Source organism: Oncorhynchus mykiss, chromosome 23 (assembly GCF_057628025.1).
Source record: "Oncorhynchus mykiss isolate SJ-2025 chromosome 23, ASM5762802v1, whole genome shotgun sequence".
Classification (NCBI taxonomy): Eukaryota; Metazoa; Chordata; class Actinopteri; order Salmoniformes; family Salmonidae; genus Oncorhynchus; species Oncorhynchus mykiss.
The window spans coordinates 52,841,085-52,865,164 of NC_143044.1; the positions used below are offsets into that span (position 1 = coordinate 52,841,085).

Sequence of the window (24,080 nt, forward strand, 5' to 3'; positions counted from 1 at the left end):
GGTCACGGTGTGATTTGGGTGGGCATTCTATGTTCCTTTTTCTATGTTTTGTATTTCTTTGTTTTGGCCGGGTGTGGTTCTCAATCAGGGACAGCTGACTATCGTTGTCTCTGATTGGGAACCCTACTTAGGTAGCTTTTTCCCACCTATGTTTTGTGGGTAGTTTTCTGTTTAGTGTTCTTCACCTTTAGTGTTCTTCACCAGCTGTTTCGGTTTTGTGTATTTCACTTTGTTATTTTTGTTTATGTGTTCAGATCAATAAAAGTCATGAACACTCACCACGCTGCGCTTTGGTCCGATTCCTCCTCATCCGATGACGACACCCGTTAAGTTTAGAGGGAGCGTGCAATTGGCATGCTGATTGCAGGAATGTCCACCAGAACTGTTGCCAGAGAATTGAATGTTAATTTCTCTACCATAAGCTGCCTCCAACATTGTTTTAGAGAATATGGCAGTACGTCCATCTGGCCTCACAACTGCAGACCACGTGTAACCATGCCAACCCAGGACCTCCACATCCTGCTTCTTCACCTCAGACCACATGTAACCACGCCAGCCCAGGACCTCCACATCCTGCTTCTTCACCTCAGACCACGTGTAACCACGCCAACCCAGGACCTCCACATCCTGCTTCTTCACCTCAGACCACGTGTAACCACGTCAGCCCAGGACCTCCAAATCCTGCTTCTTCACCTCAGACCACGTGTAACCACGCCAGCCCAGGACCTCCACATCCGGCTTCTTCACCTCAGACCACATGTAACCACGCCAACCCAGGACCTCCACATCCGGCTTCTTCACCTCAGACCACGTGTAACCACGCCAGCCCAGGACCTCCACATCCGGCTTCTTCACCTCAGACCACGTGTAACCACGCCAACCCAGGACCTCCACATCCGGCTTCTTCACCTCAGCGTGAGACCAGCCACCCGGACAGCTGATGAAACTGAGGAGTATTTCTGTCTGTAATAAAGCCCTTTTGTGGGGAAAAACTCATTCTGATTGGCTGGGCCTGGCTCCCCAGTGGGTGGGCCTATGTCCTCCCAGGCCCACCCATGGTTGTGCCCCTGCCCAGCTATATGAAATCCATAGATTAGGGCCTAATTAATTCATTTCAATTGACTGATTTCCTTATATGAACTGTAACCCGGTAAAATGGTTGCAGCTGTTTAATGTTGTGTTTCTATCTATTCACTATAGATGGTTTAATTAGTAGAGCTCCTGTCATGATCCTTTACATCCCTCCTCCTTGATTTCCCAACGTGTTTAATGGGTCACATCCCAAATGGCACACTATTCCCTTTATAGTGCATAACTTTTGGCAAGGGCCTCGTCAAAAGTAGTGCACTATATCGGGAATAGTGTGCCATTTGGAACACACAGGGACCCTACTCTGCCAGCGTCATGAAACAAGATTGGTCCGATTAAACACATTGTATCTATCAGACTGAAAGCAATATTTTGGGGGGAAATCAGAAGATCGGAAAATTGAGCTCATTTATGTAGCAACTGCTAATCAGAAACTGTTCAGTCCCTCTATGATTGTAGGGGTGTGTCCCATTAATATCTCCTTTCTCCTGTTCACTCGTTCACTACTTCCCATGAATCTTAGAAAGCGTTAGATTGAGTTTCCACTATATTTCTTATGCCAGTCCTTTCCTTGCAAACCAGTGAAGGGAACAAATCCACTTTGTGAGAAAGGAGAGATAATTGGGACGAAGTGTAGTTGTATGTATCAGCTCTGAAACCTTGAGATAGATACTGTACTGAGTTATCCAGACCATCTGTATAGGCATCTGTAGGAGTTGTCTGAGTTATTCACTCTCCAGACCATCTGTATAGGCATCTGTAGGAGGTGTCTAAGTAATCACACCACACACACACACACACAATAAAAGTTGAAAGTTGAAGCCCACTCTCTGGGAGCCTGTAGCCATTAGTGATTCCAGCTGCAGCCACATGAAGAGATGATGATGAAGGGATGATGATGATGATGAAGGAATGCATGGTGATGATGATGAAGGGATGATGATGATGAAGGGATGAGAAAAGCAGAACCCGAAAGAAAGATTCCAGCAGTATTCTGTATTATTTATTGGGATGATTAAATATTGAATGAGTGTTGGTTTATCTCAAGTTGTGGAACTGTAAATGTTATGAGGGCCTGAGATACATTTGGACTGGATACCCACTGCTGAATGGTAGGGAGCTTTGCAATGAGCCAAATATATATTGAGCTATATATTAACAATGGTAGGGTAGTCTTCATTATTTAATGACAGTCACTCTCCTACGTACTGCCGTTGACAAACCACTAGGCAACTGTGTCCTCATTATTGAGTTAATCTCCTCCATTGATATACTGTTAGAAGGCCTTTGAGAAAATTAGTTATGTGTGTGTGCATACATGTGAATTTCTTTCAGCTAGTGTGGGTTGACAGGTATTGGAACACGCGCATATACACACACTCACACACACACACACAAACTAACACACACACAGCTGATGCTGCACAATCAACTCATCCCAGCCTGAGGATATAGGAGCCATGTAAATGAGTCTGCATGGTGGACCATTCATAATCTGCGTCCCAAATGGCACCCTATTCCATAGTTTGACCAGGGCTCATAGGAAAACCCATAGAGCTTTGGTCAAAAGTAGTGCAATTTTTAGGGAATAGGGTGCAGTTATGGGATGCATATGGGGCACTTGGTAGAGCATGAAGCTTGCAACACCAGGGTTGTGGGTTCGATTCCCAACATACTGCTCCGTAGGCCACTGATCACGAGACCTCATCAGGAAACAACATGCTGCTCCGTAGGCCACTGATCACGAGACCTCATCAGGAAACAACATGCTGCTCCATAGGCCACTGATCACAAGACCTCATCAGGAAACAACATGCTGCTCCGTAGGCCACTGATCACGAGACCTCATCAGGAAACAACATGCTGCTCCATAGGTCTGTGTTGTTGTCTGTTCACACTGCTTTGCTTTATCTTGGCCAGGTCGCAGTTGTAAATGAGAACTTGTTCTCAACTAGCCTACCTGTTTTTTTTTTAAAGGTCACTGATCATGAGATCTCATCAACATGCTGCTCCATAGGCCACTGATCATGAGACCTCATCAACATGCTGCTCCATAGGCCACAGATCACAAGACCTCATCAGGAAACAACATGCTGCTCCATAGGTCACTGATCATGAGATCTCATCAACATGCTGCTCCATAGGCCACTGATCATCGAGACCTCATCAGGAAACAACATGCTGCTCCATAGGTCACTGATCATGAGATCTCATCAACATGCTGCTCCATAGGCCACTGATCATCGAGACCTCATCAGGAAACAACATGCTGCTCCATAGGTCACTGATCACAAGACCTCATCAACATGCTGCTCCATAGGCCACAGATCACAAGACCTCATCAACATGCTGCTCCTTGGCACTGATCATGAGACCTCATCAACATGCTGCTCCATAGGCCACTGATCACAAGACCTCATCAGGAAACAACATGCTGCTCCGTAGGCCACTGATCACAAGACCTCATCAGGAAACAACATGCTGCTCCATAGACCACCGATCACGAGACCTCATCAGAAAACAACATGCTGCTCATTCACTGCTCTCTCTCACCAGGAAATGCTTCGCTCCATTATCAAGACAAATAAAGACCTAAAGCACCATCATATCCAAATGCCTGTAGCTCTGTACTGTAACAATATTATGAGGCGGAAGAGAGCTCTGTAGCTCTGTACTGTAACAATATTATGAAGAGGAAGAGGAAGGGAAGCTCTGTACTGTAACAATATTATGAAGAGGAAGGGAGCTATGTAGCTCTGTACTGTAGCATTATTACGAAGAGGAAGGGAGCTCTGTACTGTAACAATATTATGAAGAGGAAGGGAACTCTGTAGCTCTGTACTGTAACAATATCATGAAGAGGAAGGGAGCTCTGTAGCTCTGTACTGTAACAATATTATGAAGAGGAAGGGAGCTCTGTAGCTCTGTACTGTAACAATATTATGAAGAGGAAGAGGAAGGGAGCTCTGTAGCTCTGTACTGTAACAATATTATGAAGAGGAAGAGGAAGGGAGCTCTGTAGCTCTGTACTGTAACAATATTATAAAGAGGAAGGGAGCTATGTAGCTCTGTACTGTAACAATATTATGAAGAGGAAGAGGAAGGGAGCTCTGTAGCTCTGCACTGTAACAATATTATGAAGAGGAAGGGAAGCTCTGTACTGTAACAATATTATGAAAAATGTTTACCTTCAAAAAAATCTGCCATAAAAAGACTTGTCTGGCTGCGTTGGATCGCTGTATTCTGGTGGACATTTCTGCAGGCGGCAGCTGGGATGGAGCTGGAGACATTTCTGCTGGGATGGAGCTGGAGACATTTCAGCTGGGATGGAGCTGGAGACATTTCAGCTGGGATGGAGCTGGAGACATTGCAGCTGGGATGGAGCTGGAGACATTTCTGCAGGCTACAGCTGGGATGGAGCTGGAGACATTTCTGCTGGGAAGGAGCTGGAGACATTTCTGCTGGGATGGAGCTGGAGACATTTCTGCTGGGATGGAGCTGGAGACATTTCAGCTGGGATGGAGCTGGAGACATTTCTGCTGGGATGGATCTGGAGACATTTCTGCTGGGATGGAGCTGGAGACATTTCTGCTGGGATGGAGCTGGAGACATTTCAGCTGGGATGGAGCTGGAGACATTTCTGCAGGCTACAGCTGGGATGGAGCTGGAGACATTTCTGCAGGCTACAGCTGGGATGGAGCTGGAGACATTTCTGCTGGGATGGAGCTGGAGACATTTCAGCTGGGATGGAGCTGGAGACATTTCTGCAGGCTACAGCTGGGATGGAGCTGGAGACATTTCAGCTGGGATGGAGCTGGAGACATTTATGCAGGCTACAGCTGGGATGGAGCTGGAGACATTTCAGCTGGGATGGAGCTGGAGACATTTCTGCAGGCTACAGCTGGGATGGAGCTGGAGACATTTCAGCTGGGATGGAGCTGGAGACATTTCTGCTGGGATGGAGCTGGAGACATTTCAGCTGGGATGGAGCTGGAGACATTTCTGCAGGCTACAGCTGGGATGGAGCTGGAGACATTTCAGCTGGGATGGAGCTGGAGACATTTATGCAGGCTACAGCTGGGATGGAGCTGGAGACATTTCAGCTGGGATGGAGCTGGAGACATTTCTGCAGGCTACAGCTGGGATGGAGCTGGAGACATTTCAGCTGGGATGGATCTGGAGACATTTCTGCAGGCTACAGCTGGGATGGAGCTGGAGACATTTCAGCTGGGATGGAGCTGGAGACATTTATGCAGGCTACAGCTGGGATGGAGCTGGAGACATTTCTGCAGGCTACAGCTGGGATGGAGCTGGAGACATTTCTGCTGGGATTGAGCTGGAGACATTTCTGCTGGGATGGAGCTGGAGACATTTCTGCTGGGATGGAGCTGGATACATTTCTGCTGGGATGGAGCTGGAGACATTTCTGCTGGGATGGAGCTGGAGACATTTCTGCTGGGATGGAGCTGGAGAATTGTTGTTCCCTTATTTTTATTTTGTTTGCTTAAAAAACAGCCGTTGCAATATTCATAAAGTGATGATTGTTTCATGACTACACACACACACACACACACACACACACACACACACACACACACACACACACTGGAAGGCTTCAGGGAAAAAATATGGTACTAGAAGCCTTATGGTGCTCTTTCATTGTTTCATTAGTCACACACACACACACACACACACCACACACACACACACTTCACGCTGTCTAAACGTCAGTTTAATTTTCACGTTTTCCAGTCTTCATAGGACATTAATTCATCAATCTGTATGCAGAACGGCCCCTTATAACTTCAATTCAATCTGTAATTATTCCTACCTGGGGATACGTCCCAAATAGAACCCTATTCCCTTTTTTAGGGCACTACAATTGAAAGGAATTGCACTATGTAGGGAATAGGGTGCAATTTAGGATGTAGACTTCTTGGAGTCATATGGTTGGTGATTGGCTTCAGGTATCCTGCTGGAAGGCTTCTGTAAATTAGCACACACACACACACACAGAGTGAGAGAGAGAGAGAGAGGCCCTTCGCCCTGATTGCTCACATCTGGTCATTAAAGTTGTATGTGTTTTCTGCCAGAGAAGTGGTGCTGCAATCACAAGATGGACAGAGGAACAAGTGGCACCACCTGCATAGAAAACTACAATCTGATTGATCCCTGGGTTAATTACTGGGCTCTGATTGGCTCTATAGGGGTTATTAACGGTACTTTGTTATAGGCTGCTGTACAGGTGTTGGATCTTAATTTGCCCAGTATTGTCACAGCAAAATAATCCTGCAGCAACAGGATTTGAACACTGAAACTTTTCTGCTGATGTAATGTTGCTTGATCGGTTGTTAGGCTATTAGCTGGCCAACATCAGGGCCACATGAAACGTGCAGTACTGATAATATAACCATGTGGCTTTTCAGTGAATTTATGTTAATCACGAGCTCATCTGCAGGAATGTTATCAGCGATCAAAGTAAGATCCTACATGTGTATTGACACCCTGAGGCCAAACAGCAAAGGACAGCAAAAGGAGAGTCACCTTGAGTCCCATACCAACAGACACTAATGATCGATCAGGAAATGCATGCTTATTATCACTCATAGGCCCCGTATACACTCAACCTGTACAACTGATGTCATTCTCATAGGCCCTGCACACACTCAACCTGTACAACTGATGTCATTCTCATAGGCCCTGTACACACTCAACCTGTACAACTGATGTCATTCTCATAGGCCCTGTACACACTCAACCTGTACAACTGATGTCATTCTCATAGGCCCTGTACACACTCAACCTGTACAACTGATGTCATTCTCATAGGCCCTGTACACACTTGAGCTGTACAACTGATGTCATTCTCATAGGCCCTGTACACACTTGAGCTGTACAACTGATGTCATTCTCATAGGCCCTGTACACACTCGAGCTTTACAACTGATGTCATTCTCATAGACCCTGTACACACTCAAGCTGTACAACTGATGTCATTCTCATAGGCCCTGTACACACTCGAGCTGTACAACTGATGTCATTCTCATAGGCCCTGTACACACTCGAGTTGTACAACTGATGTCATTCTCATAGGCCCTGTACACACTCAACCTGTACAACTGATGTCATTCTCATAGGCCCTGTACACACTCAACCTGTACAACTGATGTCATTCTCATAGGCCCTGTACACACTTGAGCTGTACAACTGATGTCATTCTCATAGGCCCTGTACACACTCGAGCTTTACAACTGATGTCATTCTCATAGACCCTGTACACACTCAAGCTGTACAACTGATGTCATTCTCATAGGCCCTGTACACACTCAACCTGTACAACTGATGTCATTCTCATAGACCCTGTACACACTCAAGCTGTACAACTGATGTCATTCTCATAGGCCCTGTACACACTCGAGCTGTACAACTGATGTCATTCTCATAGGCCCTGTACACACTCAAGCTTTTCAACTGATGTACAGTACAACGTATTTGGCACAACAGTTGTGATAGGACAGTTTTCCCTGCAGAAAAAAACGAATTACACAAACGTTGTGTAACCACATAATGGTTGTATAAACATTTGAGCTCAAACTCTGTTGTGTCTCAGAAATATCAGTTGTATCAAATCAAATCACATTTTATTTGTCACATGCTCCGAATACAACAGGTGCAGATCTTACAGTGAGTCCTTAACCAACAATGCAGTTTAAAGAAAAAATAAGTGTTAAACAAGTATTTACTAAATAAACTGAAGTAAACAATAAATAAATACAACATTTAAGAAGAAAAAATAAATGTCCTACCATTGTCACAACCATTGTGTCAAATATGTTGTGCATCAGTTGTATGACTTGAGTGTATATGGGGCCATAGACTCTGAATCAACCCCAGTTGGTAGAGGTAGCCTGATGCTAGTGGAGGTTGTCTGATAGAGGTAGACTGATAGTGTTAGAGTGGATTGTAGTAGAGGTAGTCTGATAGTGGTAGAGTGGATTGTAGTAGAGGTAGCCTGATGCTAGTGGAGGTTGTCTGGTAGAGGTAGCCTGATGCTAGTGGAGGTTGTCTGATAGTGTTAGAGTGGATTGTAGTAGAGGTAGTCTGATTGTGGTAGAGTGGATTGTAGTAGAGGTAGCCTGATGCTAGTGGAGGTTGTCTGGTAGAGGTAGCCTGATGCTAGTGGAGGTTGTCTGATAGTGTTAGAGTGGATTGTAGTAGAGGTAGTCTGATAGTGTTAGAGTGGATTGTAGTAGAGGTAGTCTGATAGTGTTAGAGTGGATTGTGGTAGAGGTAGTCTGATAGTGTTAGAGTGGATTGCAGTAGAGGTAGTCTGATAGTGTTAGAGTGGATTGTAGTAGAGGTAGCATGATAGTGTTAGAGTGGATTGTAGTAGAAGTAGTCTGATGCTACTGTTAGAGTGGATTGTAGTAGAGATAGTGTTAGAGTGGATTGTAGTAGAGGTAGCCTGATAGTGTTAGAGTGGATTGTAGTAGAGGTAGCCTGATAGTGTTAGAGTGGATTGTAGTAGAGGTAGCCTGATACTGTTAGAGTGGATTGAAGTAGAGGTAGCCTGATGCTACTGTTAGAGTGGATTGAAGTAGAGGTAGCCTGATACTAGTATTAAAGTGGATTGTAGTAGAGGTAGCCTGATAGTGTTAGAGTGGATTGTAGTAGAGGTAGCCTGATAGTGTTAGAGTGGATTGTAGTAGAGGTAGCCTGATACTGTTAGAGTGGATTGAAGTAGAGGTAGCCTGATGCTAGTATTAAAGTGGATTGTAGTAGAGGTAGTCTGATAGTGGTAGAGTGGATTGTAGTAGAGGTAGCCTGATACTGTTAGAGTGGATTGAAGTAGAGGTAGCCTGATGCTACTGTTAGAGTGGATTGAAGTAGAGGTAGCCTGATGCTACTGTTAGAGTGGATTGTAGTAGAGGTAGCCTGATGGTGTTAGAGTGGATTGTAGTAGAGGTAGCCTGATGCTACTGTTAGAGTGGATTGAAGTAGAGGTAGCCTGATGCTAGTATTAAAGTGGATTGTAGTAGAGGTAGTCTGATAGTGGTAGAGTGGATTGTAGTAGAGGTAGTCTGATGCTACTGTTAGAGTGGATTGTAGTAGAGATAGTGTTAGAGTGGATTGTAGTAGAGGTAGCCTGATAGTGTTAGAGTGGATTGTAGTAGAGGTAGCCTGATACTGTTAGAGTGGATTGTAGTAGAGGTAGCCTGATGCTAGTATTAAAGTGGATTGTAGTAGAGGTAGTCTGATAGTGGTAGAGTGGATTGTAGTAGAAGTAGTCTGATGCTACTGTTAGAGTGGATTGTAGTAGAGATAGTGTTAGAGTGGATTGTAGTAGAGGTAGCATGATAGTGTTAGAGTGGATTGTAGTAGAGGTAGCCTGATAGTGTTAGAGTGGATTGTAGTAGAGGTAGCCTGATAGTGTTAGAGTGGATTGTAGTAGAGGTAGCCTGATAGTGTTAGAGTGGATTGTAGTAGAAGTAGTCTGATGCTACTGTTAGAGTGGATTGTAGTAGAGGTAGCCTGATGGTGTTAGAGTGGATTGTAGTAGAGGTAGCCTGATGCTACTGTTAGAGTGGATTGAAGTAGAGGTAGCCTGATGCTAGTATTAAAGTGGATTGTAGTAGAGGTAGTCTGATGCTACTGTTAGAGTGGATTGGGAAGCCATATACATCCATAATGGAATGGATCAACTAGGGCCCGCAGTCATTCCCTCCCAGAGCTTCAGGGGCTGCATGCATTGGATTCAGCCAAGCCAATGATGAATTGGAGAGAGAAATCAGCTGAGTGTGTATGTGTAGCATGTACGTGTAGTTTATCATTCAACCCCCTCTCCTCTACCTCTCCTCTGAGGACTCATGGACTGCATTAGTCATTATCTCTCTGCTCCAACATGAATAGATGTCCTGTAATGCTAAGTAGTCGCGGCGTTGCTCCTCATATTCCATGTCTTGGCAAAGTCAGGTGATTTCTCTGTCTCTCGCATGCACGCGCACACACACACACTGTACACACACTGTACACACACACACATAGACACATACACACCACCATATGTTAATGATGTATGTACATCTCTGGCTTCCTGGGTGCCCTCGTTTCCTTCATTCATTAATCCTGAGTGAACAAATACCTTAAATTATTGTATAATCTAGTACCTTTGTAGACCGGAGTTACAGTATAGACTACCCATTATTATACCATAGTAAGTAGATCATTATTACACTGTAGTAAGTACATATATACTGCGTGATAATAATAGTCATGTATAATCTAGTATATTTGACCATAATGTTACAATGCACACTGTTAAAATAAAGGTGCAGTTTGAACCCATCTATGGATTTCACATGACTGAGAATACAGATATACATCTGTTGGTCACAGATACCTTTAAAAAAAAAAACGGTAGGAGTGTGGATCAGAAAACCAGTGAGTATCTGGTGTGACCACCATTTGCCTCATACAGCGCGACACATCTCCTGTTGTACCCGTCGATCCAGAGCATCCCAAACATGCTCAATGGGTGAGATGTCTGGTGAGTACGCATGCCATGGAAGAACTGGGAAATGTTCAGATTCCAGGAATTGTGTGCAGATCCTTGGCGACATGCGCTGTGCATCATCATGCTGAATCGAAGTGATGTCGGTGGAAGAATGGCACGACAACGGGCCTCAGGATATTGTCACGGTATCTCTGTGCGTTCAAATTGCCATCGTTAAAATGTAATTGTGTACGTTGTCCGTAGCTTATGCCTGCCCATACCATTACCCATACCATTACCCATACCATTACCCATACCATTACCCATACCATTACCCATACCATTACCCATACCATTACCCATACCATTACCCATACCATTACCCATACCATTACCCATACCATTACCCGACCGCCACCATGGGGCACTCTGTTCACAACGTTGACATCAGAGAACCTGTTATCTTTTACTTCATGAAACATGGGACCAACACTTAACCTTTTACGTTTATATTTTAGTTCAGTGTAGATCGGTGATATAAATGTTAGGTTCAGATCAGATTACTGTGATTTGGTTAAGGGCAAGAAGGACAACTGCTTGATGCATGGCTGCATGTATATAACAAACACAGATTCAATGGAAAATACGCATTGATACGGGTACAGCATGCTCCTTCTGACACGACATTCAGTATAAACTGCTCTTCGTTTCTCTGTTGACAAATCATTTTTAAATCAGCACAGGGACACAGCACTTTATATCACTTTAGTGTTGTGGAAGAACCTATTTCTGGACACATGTGTCTCAAATAGCACCCTATTCACAACGTAGTGCACTACTTTAGACCAAGAACCACAGGGCTCTTCAAAAGTAGTCCTACTATGTAGGGAATAGGGTGCCATTGGGCTCTGGTAAATGTAGTGCATTATGTAGGGAATATGACATTGGGCTCTGGTAAATGTAGTGCATTATGTAGGGAATATGACATTGGGCTCTGGTAAATGTAGTGCATTATGTAGGGAATAGGGTGCCATTGGGCTCTGGTAAATGTAGTGCATTATGTAGGGAATAGGGTGCCATTGGGCTCTGGTAAATGTAGTGCATTATGTAGGGAATATGACATTGGGCTCTGGTAAATGTAGTGCACTATGTAGGGAATAGGGTGCCATTAGGACCAACCCCAGTGTGTGGAGGGAGGTAGGAGAGGCTGCCTTCTATTTATTATGCTTTTCTTCTGGAGTTTAGACTGATCTACTGCACTGGATACACATGTAGCAACACACACACACACACACACACACACACACCTGCTTCCTCGTTTAAGGTGTTTATGTAGTAATGGCTAATGGCAGTACATCTTAACAGTCTCAGTGGTTGTAATGGCAGTACAGCTTAACAGCCTCAGTGGTTGTAATGGCAGTACAGCTTAACAGACTCAGTGGTTGTAATGGCAGTACATCTTAACAGTCTCAGTGGTTGTAATGGCAGTACAGCTTAACAGCCTCAGTTGTTGTAATGGCAGTACATCTTAACATTCTCAGTGGTTGTAATGGCAGTACAGCTTAACAGTCTCAGTGGTTGTAATGGCAGTACAGCTTAACAGTCTCAGTGGTTGTAATGGCAGTACAGCTTAACAGCCTCAGTGGTTGTAATGGCAGTACAGCTTAACAGCCTCAGTGGTTGTAATGGCAGTACAGCTTAACAGCCTCAGTGGTTGTAATGGCAGTACAGCTTAACAGTCTCAGTGGTTGTAATGGCAGTACAGCTTAACAGTATCAGTGGATGTAATGGCAGTACAGCTTAACAGCCTCAGTGGTTGTAATGGCAGTACAGCTTAACAGTCTCAGTGGTTGTAATGGCAGTACAGCTTAACAGTCTCAGTGGTTGTAATGGCAGTACAGCTTAACAGTCTCAGTGGTTGTAATGGCAGTACATCTTAACAGTCTCAGTGGTTGTAATGGCAGTACAGCTTAACAGTCTCAGTGGTTGTAATGGCAGTACATCTTAACAGTCTCAGTGGTTGTAATGGCAGTATATCTTAACAGTCTCAGTGGTTGTAATGGCAGTACAGCTTAACAGTCTCAGTGGTTGTAATGGCAGTACATCTTAACAGTCTCAGTGGTTGTAATGGCAGTACAGCTTAACAGTCTCAGTGGTTGTAATGGCAGTACAGCTTAACAGTCTCAGTGGTTGTATTGGCAGTACAGCTTAACAGCCTCAGTGGTTGTAATGGCAGTACAGCTTAACAGTCTCAGTGGTTGTAATGGCAGTACAGCTTAACAGTCTCAGTGGTTGTAATGGCAGTACATCTTAACAGTATCAGTGGTTGTAATGGCAGTACAGCTTAACAGTCTCAGTGGTTGTAATGGCAGTACAGCTTAACAGTCTCAGTGGTTGTAATGGCAGTACATCTTAACAGTATCAGTGGTTGTAATGGCAGTACAGCTTAACAGTCTCAGTGGTTGTAATGGCAGTACAGCTTAACAGTCTCAGTGGTTGTAATGGCAGTACAGCTTAACAGTCTCAGTGGTTGTAATGGCAGTACAGCTTAACAGTCTCAGTGGTTGTAATGGCAGTACATCTTAACAGTCTCAGTGGTTGTAATGGCAGTACAGCTTAACAGTCTCAGTGGTTGTAATGGCAGTACATCTTAACTGTCTCAGTGGTTGTACAGCTCACATGTTAACAATGTCAGTGGTAGTACAGCTCACATGTTAACTGGGGTGTTATTTTTAGGGCCCATTATGCTGTTTGTTCATTCACTGGTACCTGCCAATACCTCTAGTAGTGGTTCCCTCTTTTGACAGAGGATGAAGGAGAAACCATAATGCATTTCATTTTATCCTCATTTTCCATTGATGCTAGACTGACAGCAAACAACCCATTACTCTCCCTTATGTTGTGCTAGTTAAAAGAGCCATGAAAATTACAGAGCTGTTCTCAAATGGCACCCTATTCCCTACATAGCGCACTAGTTTTGACCAGGGCTCGTGTCCAGGCTCTCTGTTTATGGAATGGCAGCAGAGTGTTTTTGCAATACAGAGACTATGTCCCAAATGGCACCCTATTCCCTACAAGCCCTATAGGCCCTGGTCAGAAGTAGTGCGCTATGTACAGATGGAGAGTCTTAATTTGACCAGGATTCTCACAGCAAAATAATCCTGCAGAAACAGGATTTGAACGTTTAGTCCATAATAGTGCTTGATCAGTGGTTAGGCTTGTACTTGGCCAAAAGTAGGCTACATAAAAGGTGTAATACTGTTAATATAACCTTGGGTTTTCAGTGAATTTATGTAAATGTATGTAAATCACAAAGCTTATCTGCGTTTCCTGCTGTGCAGGAACATTCTCAGTAATAAAAGAGTGATCAAATCAAGATCCTGCATCTGTACAGAATAGGGTTGCCTTTTGGAACACAATCACAGTGTATTTGGAACCAACAGACAGTTACACTAGCTCCATTACTGAGCCCTCTCTCTCCTCTCAGCCTCCTCTTAGTCGCCTCTCTCCAAGTCTGCATAATTTTCATGCTTAAATGGATTTATTGTGAATACCGCATATTCTTATGAGATTTCCCTTCCCTTGCTGTCCCTCTTTCTTCCTCTTGCTCTCTCTTCTGGTGTTTATTTCTCTCTCTCTCTCTATCCATGTCCTCCTCCCCTTTCTCTCTCTCCTTTGTTTCTCCCAACCCTCTCTTTCTTTCTCCTCTTTCTTTTCTCTTTTTCTCTCTTTCCCCCTCTCTCGTTCTCCTGACCTCTCTCTCTCTCTCTCTCTCTCTCTCTCTCTCTCTCTCTCTCTATCCATGTCCTCCTCCCCTTTCTCTCTCTCCTTTGTTTCTCCCAACCCTCTCTTTCTTTCTCCTCTTTCTTTTCTCTTTTTCTCTCTTTCCCCCTCTCTCGTTCTCCTGACCTCTCTCTCTCTCTCTCTCTCTCTCTCTCTCTCTCTCTCTCTCTCATCCCTCTACCTCCCTCCCTCCCTCCCTCCCTCCCTCCCTCCCTCCCTCCCTCTCTCTCCACAGATATGGGCTGCCTGTCGGTAGGAGTGGAGGGTCATGTATGATTGAAATAGCAGTAGATAATGGAACAGTGAAACGTCAGGAGGAATCCTTGTTCCAGCCTGTGTCAGAGGTAAACCCAGTTATCTTACTCAAGAGCTTCATGGCACCCTTTTTCCTATATAGTGGCCTCTATGGACCCTGGACTATACAAACATGCATTATACAAACATGAAGAACAGCTGCTCTTTCCATGACATAGACTGACCAGGTGAATCCAGGTGAAAGCTATGATCCCTTATTGATGTCACTTGTTAAATCCACTTCAATCAATGTAAATGAGAGAAGAGGACAGGTTAAAGAAGGCTTTTTAAGCTTTGAGACAATTGAAACATGGATTGTGTATGTGTGCCATTCAGAGGGTGAATGGACAAGGCTAAATATTTAAGTGTCTTTGAACGGGGTATGGTAGTAGTAGCCAGGTGCACCGGTTTGTGTCAAGAACTGCAATGCTGCTGGGTTTTTCATGCTACACAGTTTCCTGTGTGTATCAAGAATGTTTGAAGGGGGGGGGGGGGGGTACAACTAAATATTAAGGTGTTCTTACTGTTTGTACACTCAGTGTACATATCTATCTAACTGAAAATACCTCAGGTTATAACTCTGAAGCCTAACATGTCTAGCATGAATGATTTCAAACATACTTGAGTTTCAATATTATTTTTTGTAGCAAAACAATTATAGCTCAGTTGTTATAGATTATTATTATGCAGAAAGTGCTCCACCATTTCCTGGTTTGCTAAAATGTAAATAGTTCACCTAATTTGAGTTTATGTAACAAAACAAGCAAGTATTGTGTAGAGAATCACTAAACCGCTTTGAAATGTATTTTCTATATCCAAAAATATTGTATTTTCAGCTGTTTTGAAGCTGGTGTAAAAAAAAATGAAAGTAAAAGGCGCAAAAACTAAACTTAAGACTGGGATGCATAGAAATAGAGCACATAGAACAGATCTATCTTGCTTTCAATGAGAATGACATATCTATGAATTTGGTCGGGTTGCCCAGAATATGTACTTATTGCAGCTTTAAATTGAGGAGGATAAGTTGTCGGTTCACTGGATTCACATCCAGAAAACACCTGATTTGCATCCTAAATGGCACCCTATTCCCAAAATAATGTACTACTTCCCATAGGGCTCTGGTCAAAAGTAGTGCACTAAGAGTAGTGCACTAAAAGTAGTGCACTATGTAGAAAACAGGGTTCCATTTGTGACGTAGGCACACTTTACCTTACCTGAAGATTTGTATTGTTGATTACCATAGCAGGTCTTGTCTACACTGAGTATACCAGACATTAGGAACACCTTCCTAATATTGAGTTGCACCCCCTCCCCCTTTTTGCCCTCAGAACAGCCTCAATTCGTTGGAGCCTGGAATCTACAAGGTATCAAAAGCTTTCCACAGGGATGCTGGCCCATGTTGGCTGGATGTTGTTGGACTGGTGTACCATTCTTGATACACACGGGAAACTGTTGAGTGTGAAAAACCCAGCAGCGTTGCGGTTCTTAACACAAACCGGTGCGCCTGGCACCACCTACTACCAGACCCCGTTCAAAGGCACTTACATTTGTTGTCTTGCCCATTCACCCTCTGAATGACACACATACACAATCCGTGTCTCAAGGCTTAAAAATCATTATTTAACCTGTCTCCTCCCCTTCCTCTACACTGATTGAAGTGGATTTAACAAGAGACATAAATAAGGGATCATAGCTTTCACCTGGATTCACCTGGTCAGTCTGTTTTGTACAGTCAGTGTATATCATAACTGACTAAATGTCTGTAGTAATTTACATGGAACTGTGATGTAATGAAGTATGCAGTGAAGCACATGGACTGTATATAGAAGACTAAACAGGCATTGCTGATAACGTGCGTGTGTGTGTGTGTGTGTGTGTGTGTGTGTGTGTGTGTGTGTGTGTGTGTGTGTGTGTGTGTGTGTGTGTGTGTGTGTGTGTGTGTGTGTGTGCGCGCACGCGCGCACCCACATGTCCCCCTGCTACCTTCCTACCTGCCTTTGAACATGTGCATACATTTGTCTTTGTGACATCCTTCCAGGTAGCGTTGGGGCCTATATTCCTGGGGGACGTCCCCTCCCATAGGGATCAGCCTGCCAGCACCAGGGAGGTGACGGGTTTTGTAGGCTGTATCAGGGAGCTGCAGGTCAACAATAAGGACATCTACATAGCAGGAGAGGCACTGGGAGGGAGGAACATCCACAACTGTGACACACCTGTCTGTCAGCACCTGCCCTGCCGCAATGGAGGCACCTGTGTCAGGTAGGATATGACCATGTGGATATTTCAGTCGTCTTTAAAACAATATTAGTGTTTTGAAATACTGTCTTTGAGAGCTAAAAGTAAAAGACTGAATTAACCAGCTCTATTTAATGTCACCTAATGGTCTTAAAAAACTTAAATCGTCCTACATTGATTAGTAGTAATGGACTCTTAATGAAGGTCCAGGTACATCAAGGTTAATGGTAATGTGAGGCTAGAGGGCCGGCCATATCGCAGTGTATTGATTCATACCATTCATACTATCAGGCATGTTTCAGTCCACTATCTTAACAGAAATACCATTCATACTATCAGCCATGTTTCAGTCCACTATCTTAACAGTCATACCACTAATACTATCAGCCATGTTTCAGTCCACTATCTTAACAGTCATACCACTAATACTATCAGCCATGTTTCAGTCCACTATCTTAACAGTCATACCATTAATACTATCAGCCATGTTTCAGTCCACTGTCTTAACAGTAACACTATCAGCCATGTTTCAGTCCACTATCTTAACAGTCATACCACTAATACTATCAGCCATGTTTCAGTCCACTATCTTAACAGTCATACCATTAATACTATCAGCCATGTTTCAGTCCACTGTCTTAACAGTAACACTATCAGCCATGTTTCAGTCCACTATCTTAACAGTCATACCACTAATACTATCAGCCATGTTTCAGTCCACTATCTTAACAGTCATACCATTCACACTATCAGCCACGTTTCAGTCCACTATCTTAACAGTAATACCATTAATACTATCAGCCATGTTTCAGTCCACTATCTTAACAGTCTTACCACTCATACCATCAGCCATGTTTCAGTCCACTATCTTAACAGTCTTACCATTAATACTATCAGCCATGTTTCAGTCCATTATCTTAACAGTAATACCATTAATACTATCAGCCATGTTTCAGTCCACTATCTTAACAGTCTTACCACTCATACTATTAGCCATGTTTCAATCCACTATCTTAAGAGTCTTTGACCAGGATCCTAGCCTGGTAGGTAATTCAGTAAATAGCTGAAGGTTACATTGAGTCTCTACCCTCTACACGCTGACATCGTTAATCAATTTTTAAAATATATTTTTGCTAATTGAATACTTAACACAAATGAACAAAATCAGGTTAATAATATTTTGTGGTCAGATCATCATACGCAAATCTCTACCGTCAGTCAGCGTTGTTAATTATGAGTGTGAATTATATTCCATCACGGTGCCAAACCCTCTTGGACCCCATAGCTGGTGTAGGGTTATAGAGAGTTCACAGAGCAATCTTCATTCAGTCAATTGACCCGGGTGGCTCTGGCATAATACCAGATGGTTAAAGCATTGGCTGTGGGCATAATGGCTGGCGATTTGATTGCTTCCTGTCTTAATGTCATCGTTCTGTCTTCTACAGCCTGTCGACATTTGCATGTTACTGAGATGTAATGATAGAATTGTGTTTTATCATAAATGTCTACGGCTCAGCATCTTTGGATTCTACTTGTAATAAAAAGCTCTATATAAAACATACATATATATATAAATATATATATTCTTATAGAATTTGAAAACATACAATCTACCTGCAGTGAATAATAATTATTATTATTAAGACTGAACATTGCACATTGTCTGTAGTTTATAAAAGAAACAACTCAAGGTCCTAGGAATAATCATTAGGCCGAATTCTCAATGAGGAACCAACAAAGACTATGTATACGTCCCAAATGGCACCCTATTCCCTACAAATGGCACCCTATGCCCATAGGTCTTTGGTCCAAAGTAGTGCACTATAAAGGGAAAAGGGTACCATTTGGAACTCAGGCCTATAATCAGACAATGCTGCAGCCTATAGTGATGATGTACAACGTTCCCCTAAGGATACTTCAGAAAGAAAATGACTCATTAAAGAGTTGGTTGCAGAAACGTCTTTGAATTCTGGAGGACATATACATTCAAAAGAAGTGTAGGAGTTGAATTATAGATACATTGGCTACTGTTTTAATAAGTTATTGTATGGGTATGTTCATTCTGTTTGTTGTGTTTTGAAATGTCCTAAATTCAAGGAATCCACACCAAAGATAAGGGACTTCGAATACATCCTTGAGGAACCTTATTGTAAAGTGTTACCTTCTTTAATAAAGCAGCAGAAGAAGTCTTGTTAAAACTCTGCTTTGCTGGTGACTGGCTGGCTGCCTGGCTGGCTGCCTGACTGGCTGGCTGGCTGCCTGACTGGCTGGCTGCCTGGCTAGCTGGCTGGTTGGCTGGTGGCTAGCTGGTGCCTGGCTGGCTTCTGGCTGGTTGGCTGGCTGGTGCCTCGCTGGCTGGCTGGCTGATGGCTGACTGGCTGGCTGATGGCTGGCTGGCTGGTGGCTGGCTGGTGCCTGACTGGCTGGCTGGCTGGGGTGGAATGGCTACCAGATGTAGTGAAGGTGTGGATGGATAAGGGGATGTGGTAAGGTTGACACATACTTTAGTTCTTAATTGCTGTAATCAGAGGCTTGATTACATTAAATATGGGTGGTAACAAAAGGGTTTTCCCATTTTACCTTCACGCAATCATTTGATTACAAAGTGTGTTTATGTTTAGTGATTGTTGTGAATATGTAAATCACATACACACATATCATAGTATCTGTGTGTGAACCGACACACATGCACGTACACAGACACACCGTTCCATACACACAAACACACCCTGTTTCACACACACAAACACACCCTGTTTCACACACACAAACACATCGTTCCACACACACAAGCACATCGTTCCACACACTTAAACACACCGTTCCACACACACAAATACATCGTTCCACACACACAAACACACCGTTCCACATATAAAGGACTTCTCGTAGTCTCCTCTACCATAGAAGGACAAGAACGTTACAGGAACCTCACAAACAAACGCACTGCTATTCATTATTAAAGGCTACATATTTAATCTGTTGAGTAGCAGATTAACTACTGAATAATGGATTGGCCTGCACATGATATCTCTGTCAGATGAGCTCTCAGTAATCAAGTTGTGTGGTGCCCAATGTCATAAACTGAGTATACCAATCATTAAAAACACCTTTCTAATATAGAGTTGCACCCCCCTACAGGGATGCTGACCCATGTTGACTCTGATGCTTCCCACAGTTGTATCAAGTTGGCTGGATGTCCTTTGGGTGGTGAACCATTCTTGATACAAACAGGAAACTGTTGAGCGTAAAAAAAAACAGTAGCATTGCAGTTCTTGACACACACCGGTGCGCCTGGCACCTACTACAACACCCCGTTCAAAGGCATTTAAATCTTTTGTCTTGCCCATTCCCCCTCTGAGTGGCACACATACACAATCCCATGTCTCAGTTGTCTCAAGGCTTCAAATTAAGTGCAAGTTGGTGTTTTAAATGCAGCTCTTGATGGGATTTAGCTTTGTAGTCTATTGCCTTAGTCAGTTTGGCTTGATCACCTACTTAGTGCAAACACTTTTGAGATAAAATGTACTAAGGCAAAAAATATCCGCCCAAAGGTTTTACTTTGCATTCAGAATGGATTCAGAATGCAGTATTCATTTCAATGATACATTCATTTTCCTCATGAAACACAAACTGCACCCTACATTATAAAACTATACCATACATTCACTCCCTGAAACTTGTCAAATTGAGTCACTGTGAGGCATAGCTACCGAGGTCATGATCAAACTGGGTTAAAAAGTTCTCCATATTTCACAGTGTTCTCCAACACACACACATTTGACGAGTAAAAATAATAAGCTGTCAGTACCACGGGTGATTTTATAAAACATGTCAAATAACCCTGTTGAAACAAACCCCTGCTGAATCATAGCAGGGAAATGTAAAGCGGAGGTGGACGGTTATAGCTGGCCATGAGGTTTTGTTCTCGGTTCAACAGAATCATGACCCATCCATCTAGCACGGTTTCCCGCTTCGGATTCTGCAGCTTTGACTCGCTGAAACTGCTACAGGGAAACTTTAGCTGTTTAGTTGGCCTTGGTCACCGTAACAGTGGTAACTTTACGTTTTGGCTGGGCACTGAGTCAAAAGATTAAGAACGTGTCTGTATGTAGTACTGCCCAGCTGAAGCTCCAGGATGTTTATCGCTGGCCCTGCAGTGGTGGAATAAGACGTCAATATACACAACGTCATTCTGAACTCTAACCACATACTGTAAATGTAATGCCTTCCAGACAATCATGTATTGTAAGATGCAGTTCAAGTAACTACTGTTCAGCGCCATGCAGCACATAAACAATCTAAAGTTCAGGCTGAAAGTAGTGCGTGAAAACCACACAACACACATAACAGATATTAACAACATCCTATAGGAAAATACACAACATCCTATTAGAAAATACACTACATCCTATAGGAAAATATACAACATCCTAGAGGAAAATACACAACATCCTACTGGAAAATACACAATATCCTATAGGAAAATACACAACATCCTATTGGAAAATACACAACATCTTATTGGAAAATATACAACATCCTATAGGAAAATACACAACATCCTACAGGAAAATACACAACATCCTATAGGAAAATACCCAACATCCTACTGGAAAATACACAATATCCTATTGGAAAATACACAACATCTTATTGGAAATACACAACATCCTACTGGAAAATATACAACATCTTATTGGAAATACACAACATTCTATAGGAAAATACACAACATCTTATTGGAAATACACAACATCCTACTGGAAAATACACAGCATTCTATTGGAAAATGCATAACATCCTATTGGAAAATACACAGCATCCTATTGGAAAATACACAGTATTATACTGGAAAATACACAGCATTCTATTGGAAAATGCATAACATCCTATTGGAAAATACACAGTATTCTACTGGAAAATACACAGCATTCTATTGGAAAATGGATAACATCCTATTGGAAAATACACAGCATCCTATTGGAAAATACACAACATCTTATTGGAAAATACACAGTATTCTACTGGAAAATACACAACATTCTATTGGAAAATGCATAACATCCTATTGGAAAATACACAGTATTCTACTGGAAAATACACAGCATTCTATTGGAAAATGGATAACATCCTATTGGAAAATACACAGCATTCTATTGGAAAATACACAGTATTCTACTGGAAAATACACAACATCCTATTGGAAAATACACAACAGCTTATAGGAAAATACACAACATCCTATTGGAAAATACACAACAGCTTATAGGAAAATACACCACATCCTATTGGAAAATACACAGCAGCTTATAGGAAAATACACAACATCCTATTGGAAAATACACAGTATTCTATTGGAAAATACACAACATCCTATTAGAAAATACACTACATCCTATATGAAAATATACAACATCCTATTGGAAAATACACAACATCCTATTAGAAAATACACTACATCCTATATGAAAATATACAACATCCTATAGGAAAATACACAACATCCTACAGGAAAATACACAACATCCTATAGGAAAATACACAACATCCTACTGGAAAATACACAACATCCTATTGGAAAATACACAACAGCTTATAGGAAAATACACCACATCCTATTGGAAAATACACAGCAGCTTATAGGAAAATACACAACATCCTATTGGAAAATACACAGTATTCTATTGGAAAATACACAACATCCTATTAGAAAATACACTACATCCTATATGAAAATATACAACATCCTATAGGAAAATACACAACATCCTACAGGAAAATACACAACATCCTATAGGAAAATACACAACATCCTACTGGAAAATACACAACATTCTATTGGAAAATGCATAACATCCTATTGGAAAATACACAGTATTCTACTGGAAAATACACAGCATTCTATTGGAAAATGGATAACATCCTATTGGAAAATACACAGCATCCTATTGGAAAATACACAACATCTTATTGGAAAATACACAGTATTCTACTGGAAAATACACAACATTCTATTGGAAAATGCATAACATCCTATTGGAAAATACACAGCATTCTATTGGAAAATGGATAACATCCTATTGGAAAATACACAGCATTCTATTGGAAAATACACAGTATTCTACTGGAAAATACACAACATCCTATTGGAAAATACACAACAGCTTATAGGAAAATACACCACATCCTATTGGAAAATACACAACAGCTTATAGGAAAATACACAACATCCTATTGGAAAATACACAGTATTCTATTGGAAAATACACAACATCCTATTAGAAAATACACTACATCCTATATGAAAATATACAACATCCTATAGGAAAATACACAACATCCTACAGGAAAATACACAACATCCTATAGGAAAATACACAACATCCTACTGGAAAATACACAACATCCTATTGGAAAATACACAACATCTTATTGGAAATACACAACATCCTATAGGAAAATACACAACATCTTATTGGAAAATACACAACATCCGATAGGAAAATGCACAGTATTCTACTCGAAAATACACAACATTCTATTGGAAAATGCATAACATCCTATTGGAAAATACACAGTATTCTACTGGAAAATACACAGCATTCTATTGGAAAATGGATAACATCCTATTGGAAAATACACAGCATTCTATTGGAAAATACACAGTATTCTACTGGAAAATACACAACATCCTATTGGAAAATACACAACAGCTTATAGGAAAATACACCACATCCTATTGGAAAATACACAACAGCTTATAGGAAAATACACAACATCTTATTGGAAATACACAACATCCTATTGGAAAATATACAACCCCCATATATAGACAAATGGCTTGGGTGATGTCTACTACATTATCCTGTCTGTCTGTCTACATAATCAATCACCACACTCATTGTATTAATGACAAATAACGACCATGGCAGCATTTCACAGAGTGTATTGGACTGCAGTCATCATCTGACATGTCTTTAGATCTGAGCCTTACAACTGCCACTTCATTAGTAGAGGCTGACTCCCTAATGGGACCCTATTCCCTGCCAGACCCCTGGTCAAAAGTAGTGCACTATACATGTAATAGGGTGCCATTTGGGACACAGACAGAGTCGAATGTCCGATATAATAAGGTCATCATGGTATTGGGGTTTGGCAGACATCTGCTTATCTTAGAGAGATA

At 42.2% G+C, this 24,080-nt stretch overlaps 1 protein-coding gene across 1 annotated transcript in view; it reads left to right on the forward strand.

Moving 5' to 3' along the window:
* LOC110516873 (protein eyes shut homolog) overlaps positions 1–24,080 on the forward strand; it is a 240,571-nt gene that overhangs the window by 128,447 nt on the left and 88,044 nt on the right. Inside the window, exons 13-14 of the mRNA XM_090217983.1 lie at positions 14,601–14,709; positions 16,698–16,918. Of these exons, the coding sequence (XP_090074109.1) occupies positions 14,601–14,709; positions 16,698–16,918 (330 nt within the window). The remainder of the gene's footprint in view (positions 1–14,600; positions 14,710–16,697; positions 16,919–24,080) is intronic.